General features: G+C 44.9%; 1 protein-coding gene across 3 annotated transcripts in view; it reads left to right on the top strand.

Moving 5' to 3' along the window:
• The first annotated feature begins 916 nt into the window (after window positions 1-916).
• The window catches only part of RNF220 (ring finger protein 220), a 398,783-nt gene continuing 380,294 nt past the window's right edge, over window positions 917-19,405 (top strand). The window contains exons 1-2 of one of the 3 annotated variants that reach the window (XM_030574139.1): window positions 917-1,050; window positions 7,415-8,154. In XM_030574139.1, the coding sequence (XP_030429999.1) occupies window positions 7,530-8,154 (625 nt within the window). In that variant the 5' untranslated portion in view covers window positions 917-1,050; window positions 7,415-7,529. The remainder of the gene's footprint in view (window positions 1,051-7,414; window positions 8,155-19,405) is intronic. The other 2 variants (XM_030574137.1, XM_030574136.1) reach the window with 2 other exon arrangements.

The raw sequence follows: 19,405 nt of genomic DNA, 5'->3' as shown, positions 1-19,405 counted from the left end.
AGGAATTTTCCTCCAGGGGCAGATTGGCAGAGACCCTGGAGGTTTTTCGCCTTCCTCTGCAGCATGGGGCACAGGTCACTTGCTGGTGGATTCTCTGCAGCTTGAGGTCGTCAAACCACAATTTGAAGACTTCAATAACTCGGACATAGGTTAGAGGTTTGTTATAGAAGTGGATGGGTAGGGTTCTGTGGCCTGCTTTGTGCAGGGGGTCAGACTAGATGATCACATTGGTCCCTTCTAACCCTAAAGTCTATGAGTCTATGAGTGCCATAGATATGTGTGTAAACAACAAAAAAAGTGTATGTCTGTTATTAGACATGAAAAAATAATATATGATAGCCCCTATGGTGTCTGGGTTTTGTTATTATGAGTTCTGAATGGCTGCAAAGTTGTTCAGTGCATAGGTTGCTGGTGGGACTGACCCTTAAGTTGTATGGTGCACTGGGAACCTTCAGGGTAAAAGGTGTTCTGTAAATATAGGATATGATTTTATCCTACAGGATAGGGTAGGATTGGATAGGCTGCATATAAGGACCAAGGGGCAGTTGCAAAGAGGGAGGGAAATTTGGGGGACATAGACCAGGACTATTAATTCTTCTCTTTCGCAAGAACTAAATCAACTCCTAAGGGAAATAATAAAACATTGAAAATGGTATGCAACAAATCGGACTGCCAGCAACAAACCCTGAGCCAGGAGGCCAGTCTTTGTCCCTGTCCGTGGGCAAGATGGGCCGGCCAGCTCTGTGCCCCAGTCATGGACTCCATTTCCCATACTCCCTTAGTGTCCTAATGTATTCCGTGCTCAGCCCGGCTGTGTGTGTGTGTGTGTGTGTGCGGCTCCAGTCCCTCTGAGAGTGGAGGTTCATTCCCTGATTAGAGCCAGCACTGAGAGGCAGCACTGCGCCTTCTCGCACACCAATTGAGTCTCTTGATCTGGTACATGCAATCCAAGACAGCCTGCAAACACGCCCAGGACTTCCCAAGCACCACACTCTGCTCCTGCTTCCCAGAGCCTGAAAAAGTGCAGCCACCTCCAGAGGAATTTCCACTGTGAGTACTGGCGATCACAAAGGTGTGTGTGTGTGTGTGTGTTTGGGGGCGGGGGGAGCTAGTGCTGGGCAGGAACCGGGGCTAACTTTCGAGTAGTGGCTCTCCCAGGGCTGCAGGGACCCTGAGCCAGGTCACTGCGGCCGGTGCCTTTGGATTTCCCTGCAAATCCGGACTCGCTGCAGAGTCAAACTTTGCATGGCAAGTTTTATTTTTCCATGCAAGAATTGCCGCGAGCTCCTGAATTCCCCCAGCAAAGGCAGCTGGTTAGGGGGGTCCGGGACGGGAAAGGGGGCGGGGGGCGAGTGGCGGGGGGAGGCCGGGTGGGTGGGGATCATCATGATAATGGGTTAAAGTCCGACAAAAAGAGAGGATCCCCCCCCTTCATCCTTCTGCAACCCGAGAGTGGCGGAGTCTCTGGGACCATCCCCGTTTATTTTGCGGGGGTGCTGGCGGGGGCTGGGGGACCAGTAGGCACAAGGGGGAATCAGGTGCCGGGGCAGAAGGTTTCCAAACGCAACCGAAAACGGTGCGGATCGGATTGAATGCCAAGCCGGTTATTTTAAACCGCGTTTATTTTCTGTTTTATTTTTGTTGCAAGCAGGGGAGTTATTTCCTCGCTGTCCGCAGGAGCTCGGGCTGCCCTTGCTCTGGGCAGCAACAATTTCACTTCCCAGAGGCTGCAAAACAAAACAAAACAAAACAAAACAAAACAACTTTTGAAAGGAAACAAACAAATCTTCTCTCCGCGCCCCCCGTCCCCGTCTCCACCGTGTTTCTCTTGTGTAAAAGCTCACACTCCTTTCTGTGCGGTAGAAGCCCGGCAGCCCCGGCCGGCTTGGTGCTCGGAGTCGCTTGAATCAAACGCGTTTTCCTTTTCGCAATCGCGCGGTGCCCGTGTGAACTCCGGTTTGAATCCGGAGCAGAAAACACCGAGCCGCGGCGGGGGATTGGATTGGGGGTTTCTAAACGTTCCTCGCCAATTGCCACTTGCCGTGATTCTGGGGGCGGTGGAAGTTTGTAAAACTGCCCCTCCACACCCCCCCCGAGAGACTCGCCCCCAAACCCCTCTCAGATGCGAATCAAATTCGCGAATCTCGGCGGGCCCCAAAATACTCGTTCTCGCTGTAGTCTTGAAAAGAGGAGAAAGGACTCGGCTCCGTGTAAATAGCCAGCCGCGGAGGCTGACCCCGCTCCGCGTGTGAAATGCAGGGCTGCAAATCCTTCGGCCAGAGGAGGCGAAATGAAGTGAGCGTGTTTTCCCTGGTGTGTGTCCCAGAGAAAACTTTCTGCCTCAGCCGGGAGTGCGCTCCGAAGAGCACGGGAGCTGAATCGCCGGTAGAAACCCCCCCCCCCCGCCCCAAAATGGGAGCAGCGAAGTCTGCAAATAGGTTGGGAGCGTGGAAAACAATTCTTCACCCTCAGCTCTGAATACATAACCCATCTGGTCTGGCACAAGGAGATCTCCTCCCCGACTTGTATCGAGTGCGGCGCCTCGCACACGGGAAATGCGGGGGGCGAGCGATCGTTGCCATAAAGTCAAACAGCTCCAGGCAGCCTCACATTTGATGAGCTTTGTTTCTGCCTCTTTTTTTTGAAAGTGGAAAAAAAAATGCACGTCCTGGACTGTAGAAATTGGGATGGAAAAGCGGCCCCCTCCCACCACTGGGAAAAGAGCGAACAGTTCCGGAGGAGACCAGAAAATCCCCTCTCCGGGTCTCTGCCCTTCCCGGACCCCTCCTGTCCCCACTTTGTAACATGCGCTGGGCACGATACAGTGTGCGGCGTTTCATGAGGATAGAGCAAAGGGCAGAGGAGAGCCAGTTTCTCCAAATGAATTTCCTTGCTCTGTTTTGGGGGATGGTTTGTTTCTGGCCAAACGAAATGACCGGGCTTGTCCCTGCAAACCCTCGCCCCCAAACTGGGAAGGCAAACACCTGTTTAATGGGCAGCTGGAGAAAGTCAAATGGCTGCGCGCTTTTTGTGTTTTGTTTCTAGTCTAACCCTTGACACGCCTCCTTGGAGGGGTTTGGGGGGAGGAAAAGGTGAACTCTAAAGCAAATAACCCAATTCACAGCAGTCAGGGAAGCCCAGGCGGAATAGCTGTATTTACAGTGTGCAATGAGCGGATCTGAGCAGAGAAACCAACCCCAGTTCGTACTTTGGAGAGATTCGTCTGTCTGGGTGTTTGGGCGAGCAGGGGAGGAATAGTCCCTAGTAATCGCAGGTCGGATCAGAGCGTTCATGGGAAAAGGCCCTGGTTAATTTCTGTTGTGCTCACGCCCTGATGGGAGTTTTCCCCTCACTTTCCCCCTTGTCACCAGTGGGTGTTTGCCGCCGTGGGCGCTTGACAAACTAAATAAACCCTTCTTCGCCCCTGCGAATTCTCCCTTGGATTTTCAATTTAATTTTGAAAGGCTGGGTGGGGGGGAGGACCAATCTTTTTATTTATTTTTTAAAAATCCCCTTCTTCCGCTAGCCGCTGTTTTTGCTCGTTTGCCGCCTGCTGATCGTGTTGGTAGCGGGACTAAATTTTTGCAAGAAGTTTGTTGCAAAACAAAATCGGAGGCCGCCTCTTCCCTAGCGAGGAGAAACGAGGCGACACTGGTTCTGCAGTAAGGCAGCCGATCGAACCTGATGGGGTGATTTCTGCTCCCTAAAATTGCACCGATCCTTTTCCATTTCCAACCGAACCTGCCGCCTCTGCTCGGTGGCATGGCCCTCCGATTTTTTTTCTAAACCGGGTTTCGTACCAGCTGCTCCTGCGGGTTCCTGCAATTGGTATATTTTGCACAAATTAAAAAATAAACAGTTTTTCCTTTGTATCTTAATCCACTGAAGAAAGCTCTTCTGTGTTGCCGTTCTAGCTTGCGTTTGTTTTATTTTTTACGAGGAAATCCAGTTTAGTTCAAATATATAATCCATTTGGGCACTTAAATCCCCAAACAGCTGGCATTATTTTGTTTTATAATGATTGGCTTTTCTACACAGGACATATTTATAAATTCCTACTTGACATTTATGGGGGGAAACTTTAATGTAAATGTATGATATGATTTTTAAAAAAACTGTCCTAATTTCCTCTCTGTTTTTGCTAATGTTTCTAAGATTCTTAAATAGCGTGCTAATTAATTTCAAGAAGTTTGTTCCTGGAAGGAGAAAAATGTTCATTTGTCCCTTTATTTTAACTCCTGGTGTTTGGAAATGGTTGAGAGATCACAAAAATGCAACCTGTTGTAATAAACAAAGTGTGTTTTATTTATTTTAATTGATAGCAGAGAAGTGATTTGTTGATTGAAACTGGTAATGCTTTAAGACAGGCACGTTTTTTATTCTTTCTTTTCAGGCTGATTAGCAAAGCGGTTTTTATGCTTATAACAGTGGTCAGCTCTATTTTCTCCACTCACACAATGTTTGTGTTGCCTGCTAAATCCAACCCGTCATAGATTGACTGACTTTTGTCTGTCTTTCTCTTTACCTAATTCAAACCAGTGTTACAATATTTTATAAACAGAAGAATCAGACTTGAGCTAGAGATTACTGATAAGAAGTTGTTCCTTGGTGAGATATTTTTTAACAGATCAAAGTTAAGGCTCTTGATTCAATGTGTCTTGGTTTTGGCATATTTAACCTTGCAATTAGTAACATATAGTAATCTGGCAATTTGTACACACCTTAAACAAAGTGTTTTAAAAAATCCTTGTATATCAGAGCAATCATTTAAAAAATGAAAAATCACAATATTTTTTGGTCTGTCCATTTTACCTTGATGCCTGGTAGACAGTTTATGTAGCTTTGTAGATTGATCTGTACCCCCTGCTCCCTCCACTCCTTGTTTAGTTAATTCAACAAAGACTTTTTGCGATCTGTTTGGAGTTTGTCTGATGCCGTGGAAAAGTAGCTGCTGATTTATTTGGTTGCTTTTCGATTTCTGTCTCCAGCCCGTCTTTTTTCCTCCTTTCAGTGGGGATGTCAGCTGTTATTACTTCCTATTGATCCCTTTGCAAAGTGAGAAGTGAACTAAAATTAATGTCAATTCCACTGCTCAGATCAATAGCTGGAGTTATTTTAATCTGGATTTGCACGAGGTGCTAAATTAAAAAAAATCAGCATAGAGGCAGAAAAGTAACAGTTACTTACTTTGCCTTGTGCCCACTATCTTACAGTCGCCCAAATGGTCCATCAAGCTGATTATCCTGCAATCCATATTTTTTTAATTAAGAAGGTCGGTTAGTTTTCTTATTTTGGGTTCTGTATTTAAACCCATGACATTTTGACATTGGGAGTGTATTAACTATAGATTTTCATAATGACTGGTCTGCTGCCGTCTCATCTGTACATGTTGCTAATGGGGGGAGGGGAGAGACAGAGAGAGCGAAAAGGGAAGTGGGAGTTTAAAAAAAAATTAAATTTGGCTGGGCGAGATATTGTAATGTGTTGATTTATTCCCGGCATAATGAAGTTTGCAAACGAATAAGGCGGCCGGAGTGATTCACAATATCCTACAGGAGTGTCAAGTGTTGCGGCCAGAATACTAATTTATGAAATACATTTAATGTCGTGAGGTGATGGAACAAGTAAAAATAGAAAAAGAGGCAAGGAGGCAGCCATGGTGCTCCTTTTTTTTTTTTTGGAAACCATATTTTCCAGTGATCTCTTAGCCCCACTGACATATTAATGACTGTTCATTTCTGTGTGAGTGCTTATTTATTTGTATGTGCGTGTTAATTTTTTTTATAGCAGCCTGAAAAAAAACCCGTAACTCAAAATTCACTAGTGGATACTGTTTTGTGCTCATGTTTGTGTGTGTGTGTGTGTGTGTGTGTGTTGATCAGCTTTCCTGAAAGCAGCAAAACACGCGTGTCCAGGCTTTCTGTGCTTTTACACGCTGCCTTTAGCACCTCTCTCTCCCTTCTCCATAGCTAGAACTTGACAGGAAAGTTATTTAAAATTTGGAAGAGAGCAAACCTGTTAATGTGAGATACATAATCTGGTAATTTAGCAATGATGTCTATAAGGAAGAGTGCCAAATGAGGAAGCCGAGAGATGATGTCCACTCATCTTTACAATTAATAACCGTCACTGAAGCCTTTGGGTACAGGATGGGAGAAAGGAAATGTTATCATTGGACTACATTAAAGTCACAGACTGGATTTCATACAGTTTGTTAACCGAGGCTCCCTCATTCATGGAATACAAAAGGCACTCCATTAGGAAGAGACTCTTTCAGTAAGTTTTATTTGAGATGTTTGACCCTCTGGATTTAAGAGAGACAATTTGTAACAGCTTTTTATTATTATATGATTTTCTTAGCCCTTTGAGCTCTGGCAGGTTAGCATATTGTTTCAAAGTTATAGTTCTTGTATTTTAAGACAGGTCTTAGGGCCTGAATGGTAGGCAGCGGAACCTTAAAATAAAAGGCACTAGGTTGATCAGGAAAGAAAATGCCAAACCAAACCATTAAAACAGAAAACGCAGAGAGATACAGAAGGAAGGATTTTTCTGCCTCTCGTTCTGAGGGGGTTTGTGGCTGAGCGAATGGATCTGGCCGAGCTAGGAAGCTCAGCAAAATGCAAGCCAGAAATTTTGTTAACATTTTCCTCTAAATGTTAATGGCACATACAGAGCAGTTTACAAATCTACTTAAGAGCTAGTGCATTAGGAACTAAAATTACTGATCCGTTCTCTGCTGTCCCCGACCCGAAAGGCAGACATTTGCAGAGATCACATGGCAGAGGCACCCATTATCATTTTAAATATTGTCAGAGACGCCAGGCATTTTATTGATGAAGTCTCCATGCCTTTAAAAAAAAAAGGAAAGTGTGTGCGCACTCTGTGTGTGTGTGTGTGTGTGTGTTTGTGATATGATTATGTAAAATGTATACCTGCATATGTTAATGTACCTACATATACATAATGTGTGAGAAAAATAGACACATATTACAGACATTCCATATGCATCATAGGCAGTATAAACACTGTATAAATGTTTATTTCTGTTCATATAATTATGTTCAATAGATATGATATGTTCTACATATGTTAAATTGTGATGATCAGTTGAGGGGATTGTCTCTTAATTTTAGACCACACCGAGATTATTGACATATGGGGATATTTATATTACAAATAAATCCTTTATGCTAATGCCTTTGGTAGGATTTTTCCCTCTGTCATATGGAGTGGGCCAAAGTTGGTTCCACCTGTGTATGAAGTTGTCTGTTGATTTTCGCGAATGAGAACATGGGCGCGTTGCTGGGCAGTTGGTTCTAAGGCATGTGACCTTCCCACTGCATGGAGTGTCCCGAAGAAGCAAGTGCAGAAGCCTCACCACTTGTGTTTTCTCTTTCCTTCTGTTTCTCTGCAGCTTTGTGACGGCGATGATGCCTCAGTGATCTCCCTGCTCCAAAACCAGGCCTTGCTTGACTTTCCTTCCAGGGAAGATTGTTCCCCTTGTGACCCTGCTGAGGAAAGAGACTCCGATGGACTTACACCGGGCAGCCTTCAAGATGGAAAACTCATCCTATCTTCCCAACCCGCTGGCATCTCCGGCCCTGATGGTTCTCGCCTCCACTGCTGAAGCCAGCCGGGATGCTTCCATCCCCTGTCAGCAGCCAAGACCCTTTGGAGTCCCGGTATCAGTGGATAAGGACGTGCATATCCCCTTTACCAATGGCTCATATACTTTTGCCTCCATGTATCACCGGCAAGGTGGGGTGCCAGGGGCATTCGCGAACCGTGACTTTCCCCCATCCTTGCTGCACCTCCACCCCCAGTTTGCACCCCCTAACTTGGACTGCACGCCAATAAGTATGTTGAACCACAGCGGCGTTGGGGCTTTCCGCCCCTTTGCCTCCACTGAAGACAGGGAGAGCTACCAGTCGGCCTTTACGCCAGCCAAACGCCTGAAAAACTGCCATGACACGGACTCGCCCCACTTGCGCTTCTCGGACGCTGATGGCAAGGAGTATGAGTTTGGAACCCAGCTCCCTTCCAGCTCCCCTGGCTCACTCAAACTCGATGACACAGGGAAAAAGATCTTTGCGGTCTCTGGCCTCATTTCTGACCGGGAGACCTCGTCCAGTCCCGAAGACCGAAACGACAGATGTAAGTACCTCCGTTACCCCTCTCAGCTTTACTTTGCTGTGCCTCGTTGAGATGCTCAACAGGTGCATCATTTTGTTGTGCTGCGGTTCCTGCTGAAGGAATGGGCACAATGTCCTTTCCTTCACACTGAGTTACATGATAAAATGGTGCCTTGTTTTTCTTAAATGGACATTGATGGATTTCACGGTAAGGTTTATTGGAAGGAAACCCATTTTCAAATGCACCTGCTTGAAACTGGGGCTGCTAAGCACGGAAAGATGTCCGTGCCTCAAAGCAGGGAGATATACTCTGTGCGTGTGTGGGTGTGGGTGTGGGTGTGTGTACACAGAAGGGTGCATCTTTAGTATACAACTAGAAATTTTTTCAGGGAGCTTATCAGTTAAAACTGCACACACTGATCCCTTTGATATTTTTCCTCTGACCTCTTCGTCACATGCTCAGTTCTTGTACCTAGGATATCAGCCTTCATGCTTTGCTCCTCAGAACAGGACAAAGTTCCCTTATGCGATATTTCACATACTAGTATTTTGGGCACTCGAGCTCTTTCCTAGAGACATAAAGCTGATTACGCTCGTGTGGCTCAATAAGTGACCCCCAAAATAGGCTGTGTACTTTCTCTGGAGCCCCCCTTTGCATGGCCACTGAAAGGCGATCTGTCCCTTCAAGGATCAGCAATTGAAACCCACCTAACATACGCTACTGTAACAACTCCCTGTTCTTCAGTCACCTTTTCCCTTGCAGTATCTCTGCTGGAGGAGGGTAGGCTACCCCAGTCCCCTCCTCGCATGAAAAGCTGAACCATTCAGTGGGGGAACACCATTCTGGGGAGCTGTCTTGGGAGAACAGGGCCTGCAGTCCCCGACTTCAGAGCAATAAGACGTGGCAACATTTAGCTGGTGTGATGTCCTTTAAACACAAACTCTTAGTTCAGATGCCAAAATGGTTTTGTTTTCACATGGGCCCTTTTGTACATTCTTGTGGATTTTCTTCTTTTTAAAAAATTATTATTTTGCAAAGAAAACTGCAGCCCAGCTCCCCCACTCTCCTTCAGATACGATTTTTCTTCTCCCCTTTATGATGCCGAGGAGAGTAATAGAGACGTGGCGGCTCTCTCTCTCCCCTGTCGGCACTGCTTCCTCAGGCTGTCTCCTTGAATTAGGCACTGTGTTAACTTACCAGCACTAAAAGGTATCTGCCTACACCCAGCGTACTTTTTCAATAAAAGTCATCATAAAATCAACCTGCCTTGTAAATCCATCGCTCTTTGGTTTTGAAATATGCTGCCAGTGTGTCTTTTATGTCGGCGTTTGCAAGTGTGGGACGATTCCCACTGAAGACAGAAGCCTTGTGCTTCTCACAGCACAAATGTGATCTCTCTTTCCCCCTATATTACTTTCTGTGCATTAGAACTGCTTTCCTTGTTCCGGGTCTTCTCAGCAGTGTTGTGAATATATAGGTATAACTGTTGGAGGTGGACGCATGTAGGTGGAGCAGAGCTCTCATTTTGATGGGGGGGAAGGAAGGTGGGACCACAATGTCTAAAGATATCCTGTGTTGATGTTTTATGGATCTCTCCCCCTTATCAATATAATCTGGGTGTGGAAATGAAGCTTGCTCAAATGAATACTTGGGGAGATAACGGCGGAAGAGCAGGTCTGCTAGCAAAATGCATTTAAAGCGCATCAGTTGCTGTGTATCTTGCTAGCAAAATCCTGTCAGATAGCTGATTTAAAGGAGTAAATCTGGTAAATGAATTAGACCACATGTAGCACAGCAGTGGCTAGAACAGCAGATACAGGCACATGCTCCTGTGTGGAAGGGATAAATCTTGTCTTCACCAGGACTGTGTGCTCTATGTGGGTGCTGTACTCCTGAAAAATAAATAAGTACTTCACAGAGGAGTAAAGCTGCTAACGGAATGCACACTGAGTCACTGGCTTCCCAACGCTAACTGGGAATGATTAGACAGCGGGATTATAACGAGAGAGGCAGAATAACAGCTTTGCAAGTTGCTTCAAAAACTTGTGAACATGTGAAAAGTTTTTCCCCCCTTTTCCTTAGAAGAGAAATAGAAACTGGTTAAAGTGATTAGCCTTTGCACTAGGACAAAATGAAGGCAGGCATCACAACCAGCGGGATAGATTGCTGACTGAAATATTAGAGAGAAACTGGTTTTATTTTAGTTTCTAATGACTGGATTAATTTTATCTCTTCTGGCTTTTAAAATTTGTTTTAATATCATCCCAGGTTTTAGACACAATTGCTAACATAACCATTTATAACACTGCCTGCATAACACTTTGGATGCATATTAGCACAACATCCATTCATGTTTTAGTAATCTTAAAGTTGTAAAATTTAAGGTAAATTTGACCTTTCCTCCTTCCCATGGTATTTAGCTGTTGCACCAAAGAGCATGTTTTCTGTGTATGTCAGAATTTTAAATACATTACCACAGTGAGTTTATTTACTGTGGGGATGGGATTTTAAAAACGTGTCTTAATTATCTTTATTTGGCAGTTTTTAGAAAGGAAAAACTTGAGGGATGACGCGGCTGACTGGCTGCGCCATGGAACCTGTCATGTTCTGAGATATATGCATACATATTGGCAGGGTTCTTTATGCTTGTACACAAAAATATATTTAAGGGCCTTAAAAATTTCTCATCGTTGACCCTCAGGAAGTTTCTTGGGTTCCTTGTGTGAACAGTGTATGTAACCCTTTGGGAAAGAAGGGTCATGGTATAGGGTCCATTGCAGGGAAATGGTTCTGTGGACAAGCAAAAGTGGGTGTAATGAAGCTCCAGCAGATCAGCAAGTCTTTATGTATTCAATAGAGGCTCTTCAGAATTGCAGGATTCAATTGTTTATTTGTATTTTTCAAAATCCTGCAAGGGATTAGACCATGCGATGGGTGAATGACTTCATTGCATTACACACGTCCCTTGTACCATCACAGACAAACATTTTCAAATGGTTTTAAAATATTTTTATACTGTTCTAACTTTAGAGATGATTTTCTGAGAAATTTTCCTTTCTTAAAAAAAAAGAACCCCAAATAGTGTGTCAAGCCATAAATGTATAGTAGCACAGACGGAGCTCACGCTGTGCAGTGCTGTATCCATATGCAGCTAGAGATACACTCTGTGTGTACTCTTACGACCACATTCTCATTCTAATTATATCACTATGATCAGAATCTGGTGCCTTGATGCATGTATGTGGGTTAGGAGAGATCACGTATTTCTCAGCGAGAACTACTGTTTTATTTTTAAGTCAGGAGGTTGCTTTCAAATTCTGTGTGTATGTTGGAGCCCCAGGTCAGACTGCTAATGAATTATCGAGGCATGGATGGAGTGTGTTTGTGTTAATAGTCATTTTGTAAATCTGTTAGAGTTTTTCTGTGTTTGGGCAAGTTGCCTGTGACTGTAGGATGCTGCTCTCGGGATGTCGAGAGAGACTGTGTGTGCCATAGGAAGTGCGTGTAAACGACTTACTCCATCCAGGGAGGAGATGTAACTGTTTGTTTAGACACATGCTTTGGACGGGGCCGTTCTGGTTCGATGCTCGCTGGGAAAGATAATGATATTTATAGAACAGTTTAGGCGCTTCTTGTACAGTGTGGGTTACAGACACTGACAAACACAATTCATGGGGTTCTTTAAATATATGTATCTTCATTAATGTAGGTTTCCAGCAGCAGTGGAAGTAAATGCTACGTTCCCCTGTGTGATAGACATCTATGATCTTCCGTGAAAATGAGCCCCCGTTTTATTCTGGGCTTTCTAATAACAAATTGTCATGATTGAGCCTTGCAAACAACACGGCATCACCCCCCTCCAGCAGAGCAAGCCGGCAGGCAACATCCACGCCAGAGCCTGGCTGGTTTGGCAGAGATCTCTCCGCCTGTTGCGGCACAGAGCTTCCCGTATAGCCTCCCCAGAAACAACTGTCTCCTCAGCACCTTGAGATGCTTCCAAACTAAGGTGACTAGAGAGCAAATGTGAAAAATCAGGACGGGGGTGGGGAGTAATAGGAACCTATATAAGCAAAAGACCCCAAAATTGGGACTGTCCCTATAAAATCGGGTCATCTGGTCACCCTAGTCCAAACGCTCCACAGTCCACATTTCAAGACTGCAACTGCAACCTTTTTTTGGTGATCGTTCGCTTATTCTTTATAATGTGTTTTCTTTGATGTGTTGTGGAGAAGCATGGTCTGTGTTAGTGAACGCTAGCGAACATGAGCCAGGAGACCAGGGTTCTTTTCTTCCAGCTCTGCCACTGGCTCTTTTTTTTTTTTGCCTCAGTTTTGACATCTGTAACATGATAATACCTAACAGCTAACATTGTTCTAAGAAGTACTTAGTTAATTTGCCAGTACTTTGAGATCTTTGCTCCTCTCCAGCGACTTTCATCCAGAGTAGTGATGGTATTTATTCATATTATTTTTACTGTTACATTACAATAAATAAAAAAATAACTTGGATTATTGGGAGGCTGTCAGTTTGATCAAGGTCCTGGTTCTCCTCCCTGCGATTATAGATGTGCCTCAGTATGGAAGGGAGGTTCTCATTCCAATTTAGGATTATTATTTTTTTAAATCTCTAGTTTGAGCTTTTTAAACTAATGATTTAATATCTACAAAGTGCTGTGAAAATGTAAATCTCTGTTTAGGTGCTAAGCATTACTTCTATTATCAGAGTTTTCATTTCTGAATAATTGTTCTAAATGGAACAAAGATGGCTTTTCGAACAGGTCTCAAGCATAAGTCGAGGAGTGCACAATATGATCTACCCTCTTAGGGCATGTGCCTGTCTGTGTTTGTGTTTACATAGTAGGACCTACACTAATTGGTGAGTTTTGTGGAGGAGTGTGTGGATGGAGGAGGTTTCTCCTCTTTGAATTATTCTATGGCACAGCAGTGGATTTGAGGGGGAATATTCGCTGCTAAAGGAGCAGAGCTGTTTCTACACTAATCACCACTTTCCAGGTAGCTTAGAATAGGGGCCTAAAACAAAGTGACACTCTGTTGTTAATAATCATCCATGACCAGGTGAGATCGAGTGCTTAATACAGCTCATGAAATAATACAATAAAACAAGTGAAACAATTACATTTCCATTGTGTGTGTGGGTAGGTATAGAGAAGGCCACATTTCTATCTCTGTTACACCAGTGAAAATGCAGTGAATTCAGTGGAGTTGCTCTGGATTTTCCACTGGGTAGGATGGCGGTCAGAACCTGGCCCTGCGTTAGCCGCGGGAGTATACAGCAATCTCCTTCTTTTTGTTTTTTTGGCAACAACCTTTCTGTGCCCTCGGCAAACTGTTGCCGAGACTCCTTTTCATGCTGTTTGATTTAATTGTCTTGTTGGGATAAAGAAATGTTTGAACAGCTAAAGTGGGGAAGGGCTGGATGGGAGCAGCCCCTGCCGGCTGCAGGGCCATCTGGCCTGGCTTGGATCCGTCGGTCTGCAGTTTATATTTCTCTTTCTGTTATTTGGGGCTATCTTGCGCACTTGGAATGTCTAATCACCATGGTGAGAAAACGGACACTGCTGCCTCTTCCAAACCCTCCCCCCTGCTTCCCTTGCTATCAATTGTCATGCAGAACCGATCCAAGTGACCGTTTTACTGGCAGCCATCATTTGCCGTCTTCGCCTGGCTCTGGGCAGAAGGATGGCTTTTAATTGATCATTTGGGTGGGAGGGCCGGGGCTGTTTTCTCCTCCAAAATGTTTCCCCACACAGCCTCTGCCACCCGGCCCTATTTCCTGTGAGCTCAGAACAGCCAGCAATTTCTTGTGCCCTGGTCTGTCTTTCGGCCGTCTGATAGCTGGCTTATGTGGCACTCCAAAGGGTTTATGACAGCAGCTCTACGAGCTCTGAACAAAATGTAAATGACATATTCATCTGTCTACAACTGCAGAAATGGGCACACATATAGTAAATATTGATCAGCCTCTTTTGCTCTGTGTGTGTGTATATGCATGTGTATTTATTATACAGTTACAGGGCAAACTCTGAATCTCGCTGGTTAATTGGCAAACCAAATGTTTCTAAAAAAAAACCCACAACAAAAAAACCAAAAAAAACCCTGGTGGCCAAATCCTGCTTCTCAACAAAGATTATACCAGAGGCTGAGTTGAACTGAAGTCTCATTAATAAGACTTAACTGCTTTCACAGAATTATACAAAGGAAGGAGGAGGCTGACTGTGTGGTTAAAGCATTGAATTGGTGTTAGAAGTCCCCAGACTTGCAGTGAAATTGAGCAAGTCTCTGAACCTCAGTTTCCCCATCTATAAAATGGGGATAATACCTACTTACCTCTCAGCAGCTTGTACAGTGCTTTGAGATCCCCTGATAAAAGGCACTATGTGTTGTTGTTGTTATTAATATAGTACGGTTAGAATATTATGTACTAATATTATCCACTACAGCTAAACTTCAGTTATTAAAGGCAATGGCCAAAGCGCTCTTAATGAGCCAGTATCCCTGATAGTTAAAACATTGATCTGTTATTTTATTTGCTAACTTGAAGAATTTAGGAATTAGCAGTGGAGTGTCCTACTTGTTCTGCATCGACGGTGTAAGGCATTAGTAGGGTTCTGCTCTGTGTGTGTGTGTGTAAGCGTGAGAGACCGAAAAAAGAAAGAATGAGTATTTTTGCTTTCATAATTTTTTTTCTCTCAGCTTTGCTGGTCTCAGAAACTTTCCTGGGCATTTCTTTGATATTAAATGTCTTGAGAGAAAAGAAAATTCTCAGACGTGCAGACTAACAGAAGTCCAAGGGCCCAATTCTGCTCCCTAAGGTTGAAAGCCTACAACGGATGGGGTATATTTAATGTCTGGTCATTTCTGGAACTCTTCCTGGAAGAAATTTTCTGAGGCCGTCTTTGAGCTGTTTGGTGCCCCTTGGTTAGGTTGGTTGGTTGGTGTCTTTTGGACACATCGTATCAGAACAGCAAAATTAATTTTTTTTCCTCCTTCATTCACCTCTCAAGGAAGCTGAAAAATGGTAGAATTATGTTTTATACTAGATTTTATGATTCACCTCCCATCCTTATTTGGTTAATATCTGCAGGAATAAAATGTATTCTGTGTATACTTGTATAATACTTGATTAAGGTAAATAACCACCATCTAAAATCTGCCTAACCCTAATGTGCGTGAGGAGCACTGCGTATGAGTATCTGTAGAGAGAATACACTGTACACGTCTGTATACCATTACTCTATTTTATTGAGAATTTCTGATCTAAATATACACCGAGGGCAAAGTTTTCTTTGAATACTTGTGCATCAACAAAGAACAGACACTGAAAGCGAACTGTAACAATTTTTATCCAGCATTTCATGTCACTAACGGTCGTCCTCCATGTCTTTTTGTTTGATAGCCTATGAATTTTTCCACTCTCTCTTCTTCAAGAGAGAACAGCAGATTTGGGGACTTCTGAGGACATTTTGCTGCTGTACAGAGGAAATGAAATTCTTTCTAAAAATATATTTCTAATTGGGACATCAACTCCTGTAATGTGAGAGTATGTCCTTATGCATTGCCCCCCTGAAAAGAGCATATATCTTTTTTTCTGGATGTACATGTCTGGTGTATCTGTCACTGCATGTACATGAAGCTCTATTGACATGTGATAAGCATGATATATCATGTTTGTGTATAGCAACATGTGATCTGTAGACCTTCCAATTAGCTAACAGGAATAATTTACTGATATGAGTTGGATAACACCCCACCCCGCCCCGAGTGGTGAAGTATTTTACGGCCACATGGATCAAATCTTGCAGTCCTTATTTAGGGCTCAATCCTGCAGCACCGTACCCACAGGAATTGACCTACTGGGTGGTGGTCTCCTTTTGCTTACACTGGTGTAAATCAGGAATGATGCCATTAAGGTCAGTTTGATTTACAACGGTGCAAAACTGGTTTGAGAGGAGAACCTGGCTCACTGGCTTGTGTAGGATTTTCCAGGTCAGGGAGGACTAAATGCATAAAGCTTTGCAGGGTCTAGTCCTTTGAAGTCCTATCTGCATCTGTCATCTTGTGTGTGTGGTGGTGGGTTTTTGTTTTTCCTCTTTAAAACATTGATTGTGGTTTTATAAACCAGTCATTCTCCAAAGATCAGGGTAACGCTCTCCGCTCCTGCAACTGGTTGCAGTCATTTGTGCTGCGGCAATGCACTGAGGTACAGGAAAGGGGAAAAGTAGGGTTGGGAAAGGGTAGGATAAAGAAAGATTTCGTGCTCTAAGTGCTGGTAGCTCAGAGGAAAAAGGAGAGTCTCTTGCTGTCCATGTTTCTTCTCTCTTTCATTAGGGTGAAGCGAATCTTAAAGTTTGGGGACAGCATCATGGTATTTTTCATCATTTTAGGACACTATTAAAATCACCTTTGTTTAAATGCCCTCTGTCCTGGAAACTTGAAACAGAAATCTGCTTTCTTACCAGCATCTCTTCCCTCCACTGCACAAATATACTTTATTCTTGTGGGTTGCCTGTGAGTGTTCGCTTTATGGTATACATTCATTTTCGTGAGAGAAAATAAAGACACTAAAACCTTTCTTTTGAAGGGAAAACATAAAAACTTATACAAGGGTTTTGTACAGATGCAAAAGTCATTATCAGTTTGTCTGTTTGTCTGCTTGTGGTTTCATAGATCCTTATGGACTTGTTCTTGTCAGAAGACCAAAACCAAAGTTCTAGCTTTGCAAAGACATGCTGGTATAACCCTGCTGGCGTGCTGAGTTGTTGCTGATTTGCACTGCTGGAAAGGAAAGCGGTCAGGCCAGCAATACACTTCAGCTACATGCACAACCTTACTTTAATCTGCGGTTTCACTGGTGTGGCAGGGCTGCCGCAGAATGAGTGTGCCCTTCAGAGTTCTCTCTTGAAAAATTCAGCAAAAAGTGATTGGACGTCAGTTAGTAGGAAAACAATGCATTTATGGGACAAAGGCTTATTGTCAGGGCCGCCAAGTGTGGGTTCAGGCCCCGGTGAGAAAAATTTTTCAGGCCCCCCAGCAAGGGTGGACTGGCTAAACAGGGACTAAGCCGGGGAAGCCAGGCTCTGGACCCCCTTCTGGACTGCTCGGCCCCGGTAATTTTGTACCGGCTTCCGCCCTCCCCACTTCGTTGGCCCTGCTCATTGTAGCATTGAGTCCCAGTGGCATCCGGTCTTGTAAATAGAATGAGAAGTCGATGAGGAAAATTGAAATGAGCAGAAAGTTACGTTTCAGTTTGTTGGACATTTCAATGTGAATCATTTTGATTCTAATCAATAAAATTTAACTCTTCTGTGTCTCTCTCCCCCCTAAACCAATCCTCCTTAAAAATTACTCTCCATTTTGATAAGTTTTTTTATTTCACCCATCTCTGAAACCCACAGATCAAATGCTGCTTGATGTGTGAAATTGTCTGACCTGCAGAATCCTCTGCTATGGGGAGCCACAAGGTAGAGGTTCAGCAGGGAGGCTGTTTGGTCAGTAACACTGGTGGAAGGAGCGTCTGGGAACTAGACTATTCCTCTGTCCTCACCTTTACACTTTAAAAGTGTTTTTAGAAGGCTCTGTCTTAAGTCCTCGGTTGGTGGCTCAGAGCGTGGGGTTGTAATGCTGGGCGTGACACTTCTGGCAAGTCACCTCTCCTCTCTGTGCCTCTTTTCTATTTACATTGCAAGGTCTTTGGGGCAGGGACTGTCTCATCGGGCGGGTGGGACTGTTATACAAACAGTATAAAACACAGATATTGAGGAGAGGGCTCCTTGGGAACTGAGAATCCTCGTCAAAGAGCCACCTGCTGCCCAGGCGTCCTGGCGGCTACAGCTGGGGGCCGAGGGAGTGACTGAGTTACAGATGCTTTGCAGCGGCCCGGCCATTCGGCAGCTTGATCCACCACTGTGCGCACAGGCCAGCCTTCGACAGCTTTGTCTTGTGTCTGCAGGGGCCCGATCCTGCCCAGTGCCGAATGTTCTCCGCTGCCGTGGCTGGAAAGTGCAGAGGAGGCTGCTCCACACCAGTGTAATGCCGCTGAGGGGCCACAGCTCCAAGGCCAGCAACGAACCGGCCTGCAAACCAGTTTTACTTCCAGTGACCAGGGCTGTGATGAGTCGTGAGGCTGGCTGGCAGGCTGTTTTTAACCCTTCCACGAGGTTTGCTAGCTTCTGCTCATTCGGCTTCCTGAATGGGGAGCTGGAGGAGCCATCGGTGACCTCGGTAGCTCTGGGTGAAGAGAGGGGAACCGGCCGATCGGGTTCATGGTGCCAGCCTGGGTGAATTCTTACACTGGGATGGCCCGCTCAGGGGAGAGGAGCATGGGGAAGACAGGGAGCGTCAGCACCCACACAGCTGCTGTGCCCCTCGCCCCTTATTCCCATCACTATCTCCACCCTAGGCCTGAATACACAGGACTCTAAGTGCTGTTGATATTAGCAGTAAATTAACCAGAAGCCCAGGTAGCACCAGGCTGTGCTTTTCTCGCGTGATATTTGAGTTCAGGCGCTGCAGTGCATTAGGTCTTGTAGTATCATCCTGGTCCCAATTACAAAACCGTGGCATGTCTGACAGTCTCTGTTCATTCAGGAATTGGGATGGCAGTGGCAGAAGGGGTAGCAGGTCAGACAGGGCAAAGGGATGTTGACAGAACTGTCTGTGGGAGGGGGGTGAGGGGGTGCCTCGAGTGGCATAGTTGGGGACAGTCCCTGCAGATCAGGGTATTGGCAGAACTGAGGGATGGGGCAGGATGGACATAGCAGGGGAGCTGAAGGTCGGGACTGATGTGTTTGCAGAGTTCTGTTTGTATGGCTGGAAGTTGTGTGGGACAGCACTGGAATAACGGGGCTGCAGGTCTGTTCCTAGTTAAGTTGGCAGAACTATGTAGGGGGCCCAGGAGCTATGTAGGGGTGAAGGGCTGGTGGGTCAGGACAGGCGTGTAGGCAAAACTGCCGAGCGGAAGTTTGGGCAGCTCATGCCTGCATTAATGAATAGTCCGTGTGAGTTCTAAACGTCACACTGCGTCCCACCCACTCCTGAAGGTGGAAGCTACAGGGCAATACAGAGAGAACCTGTGTAAATCAGAAGTGATGTCAGTAGCGTTACATGGGCGTAAATCTGATGTAAGTGTAGTCGGGATCAGGCCCAGAGTTTATACTGCACACCCGGGAAGACCGGAGCCATAAAATAAAGATATGTTCTCCTTGTTAGCTCACCTCCTTTAGAAACACTCAAAGGCCCCAGACCTGCGTGTG

This window comes from Gopherus evgoodei, chromosome 8, assembly GCF_007399415.2.
Source record: "Gopherus evgoodei ecotype Sinaloan lineage chromosome 8, rGopEvg1_v1.p, whole genome shotgun sequence".
Taxonomy (NCBI): Eukaryota; Metazoa; Chordata; order Testudines; family Testudinidae; genus Gopherus; species Gopherus evgoodei.
The sequence above is the reverse complement of the archived record's forward strand: the minus strand, read 5'-3'. Positions and strand labels throughout refer to the sequence as shown.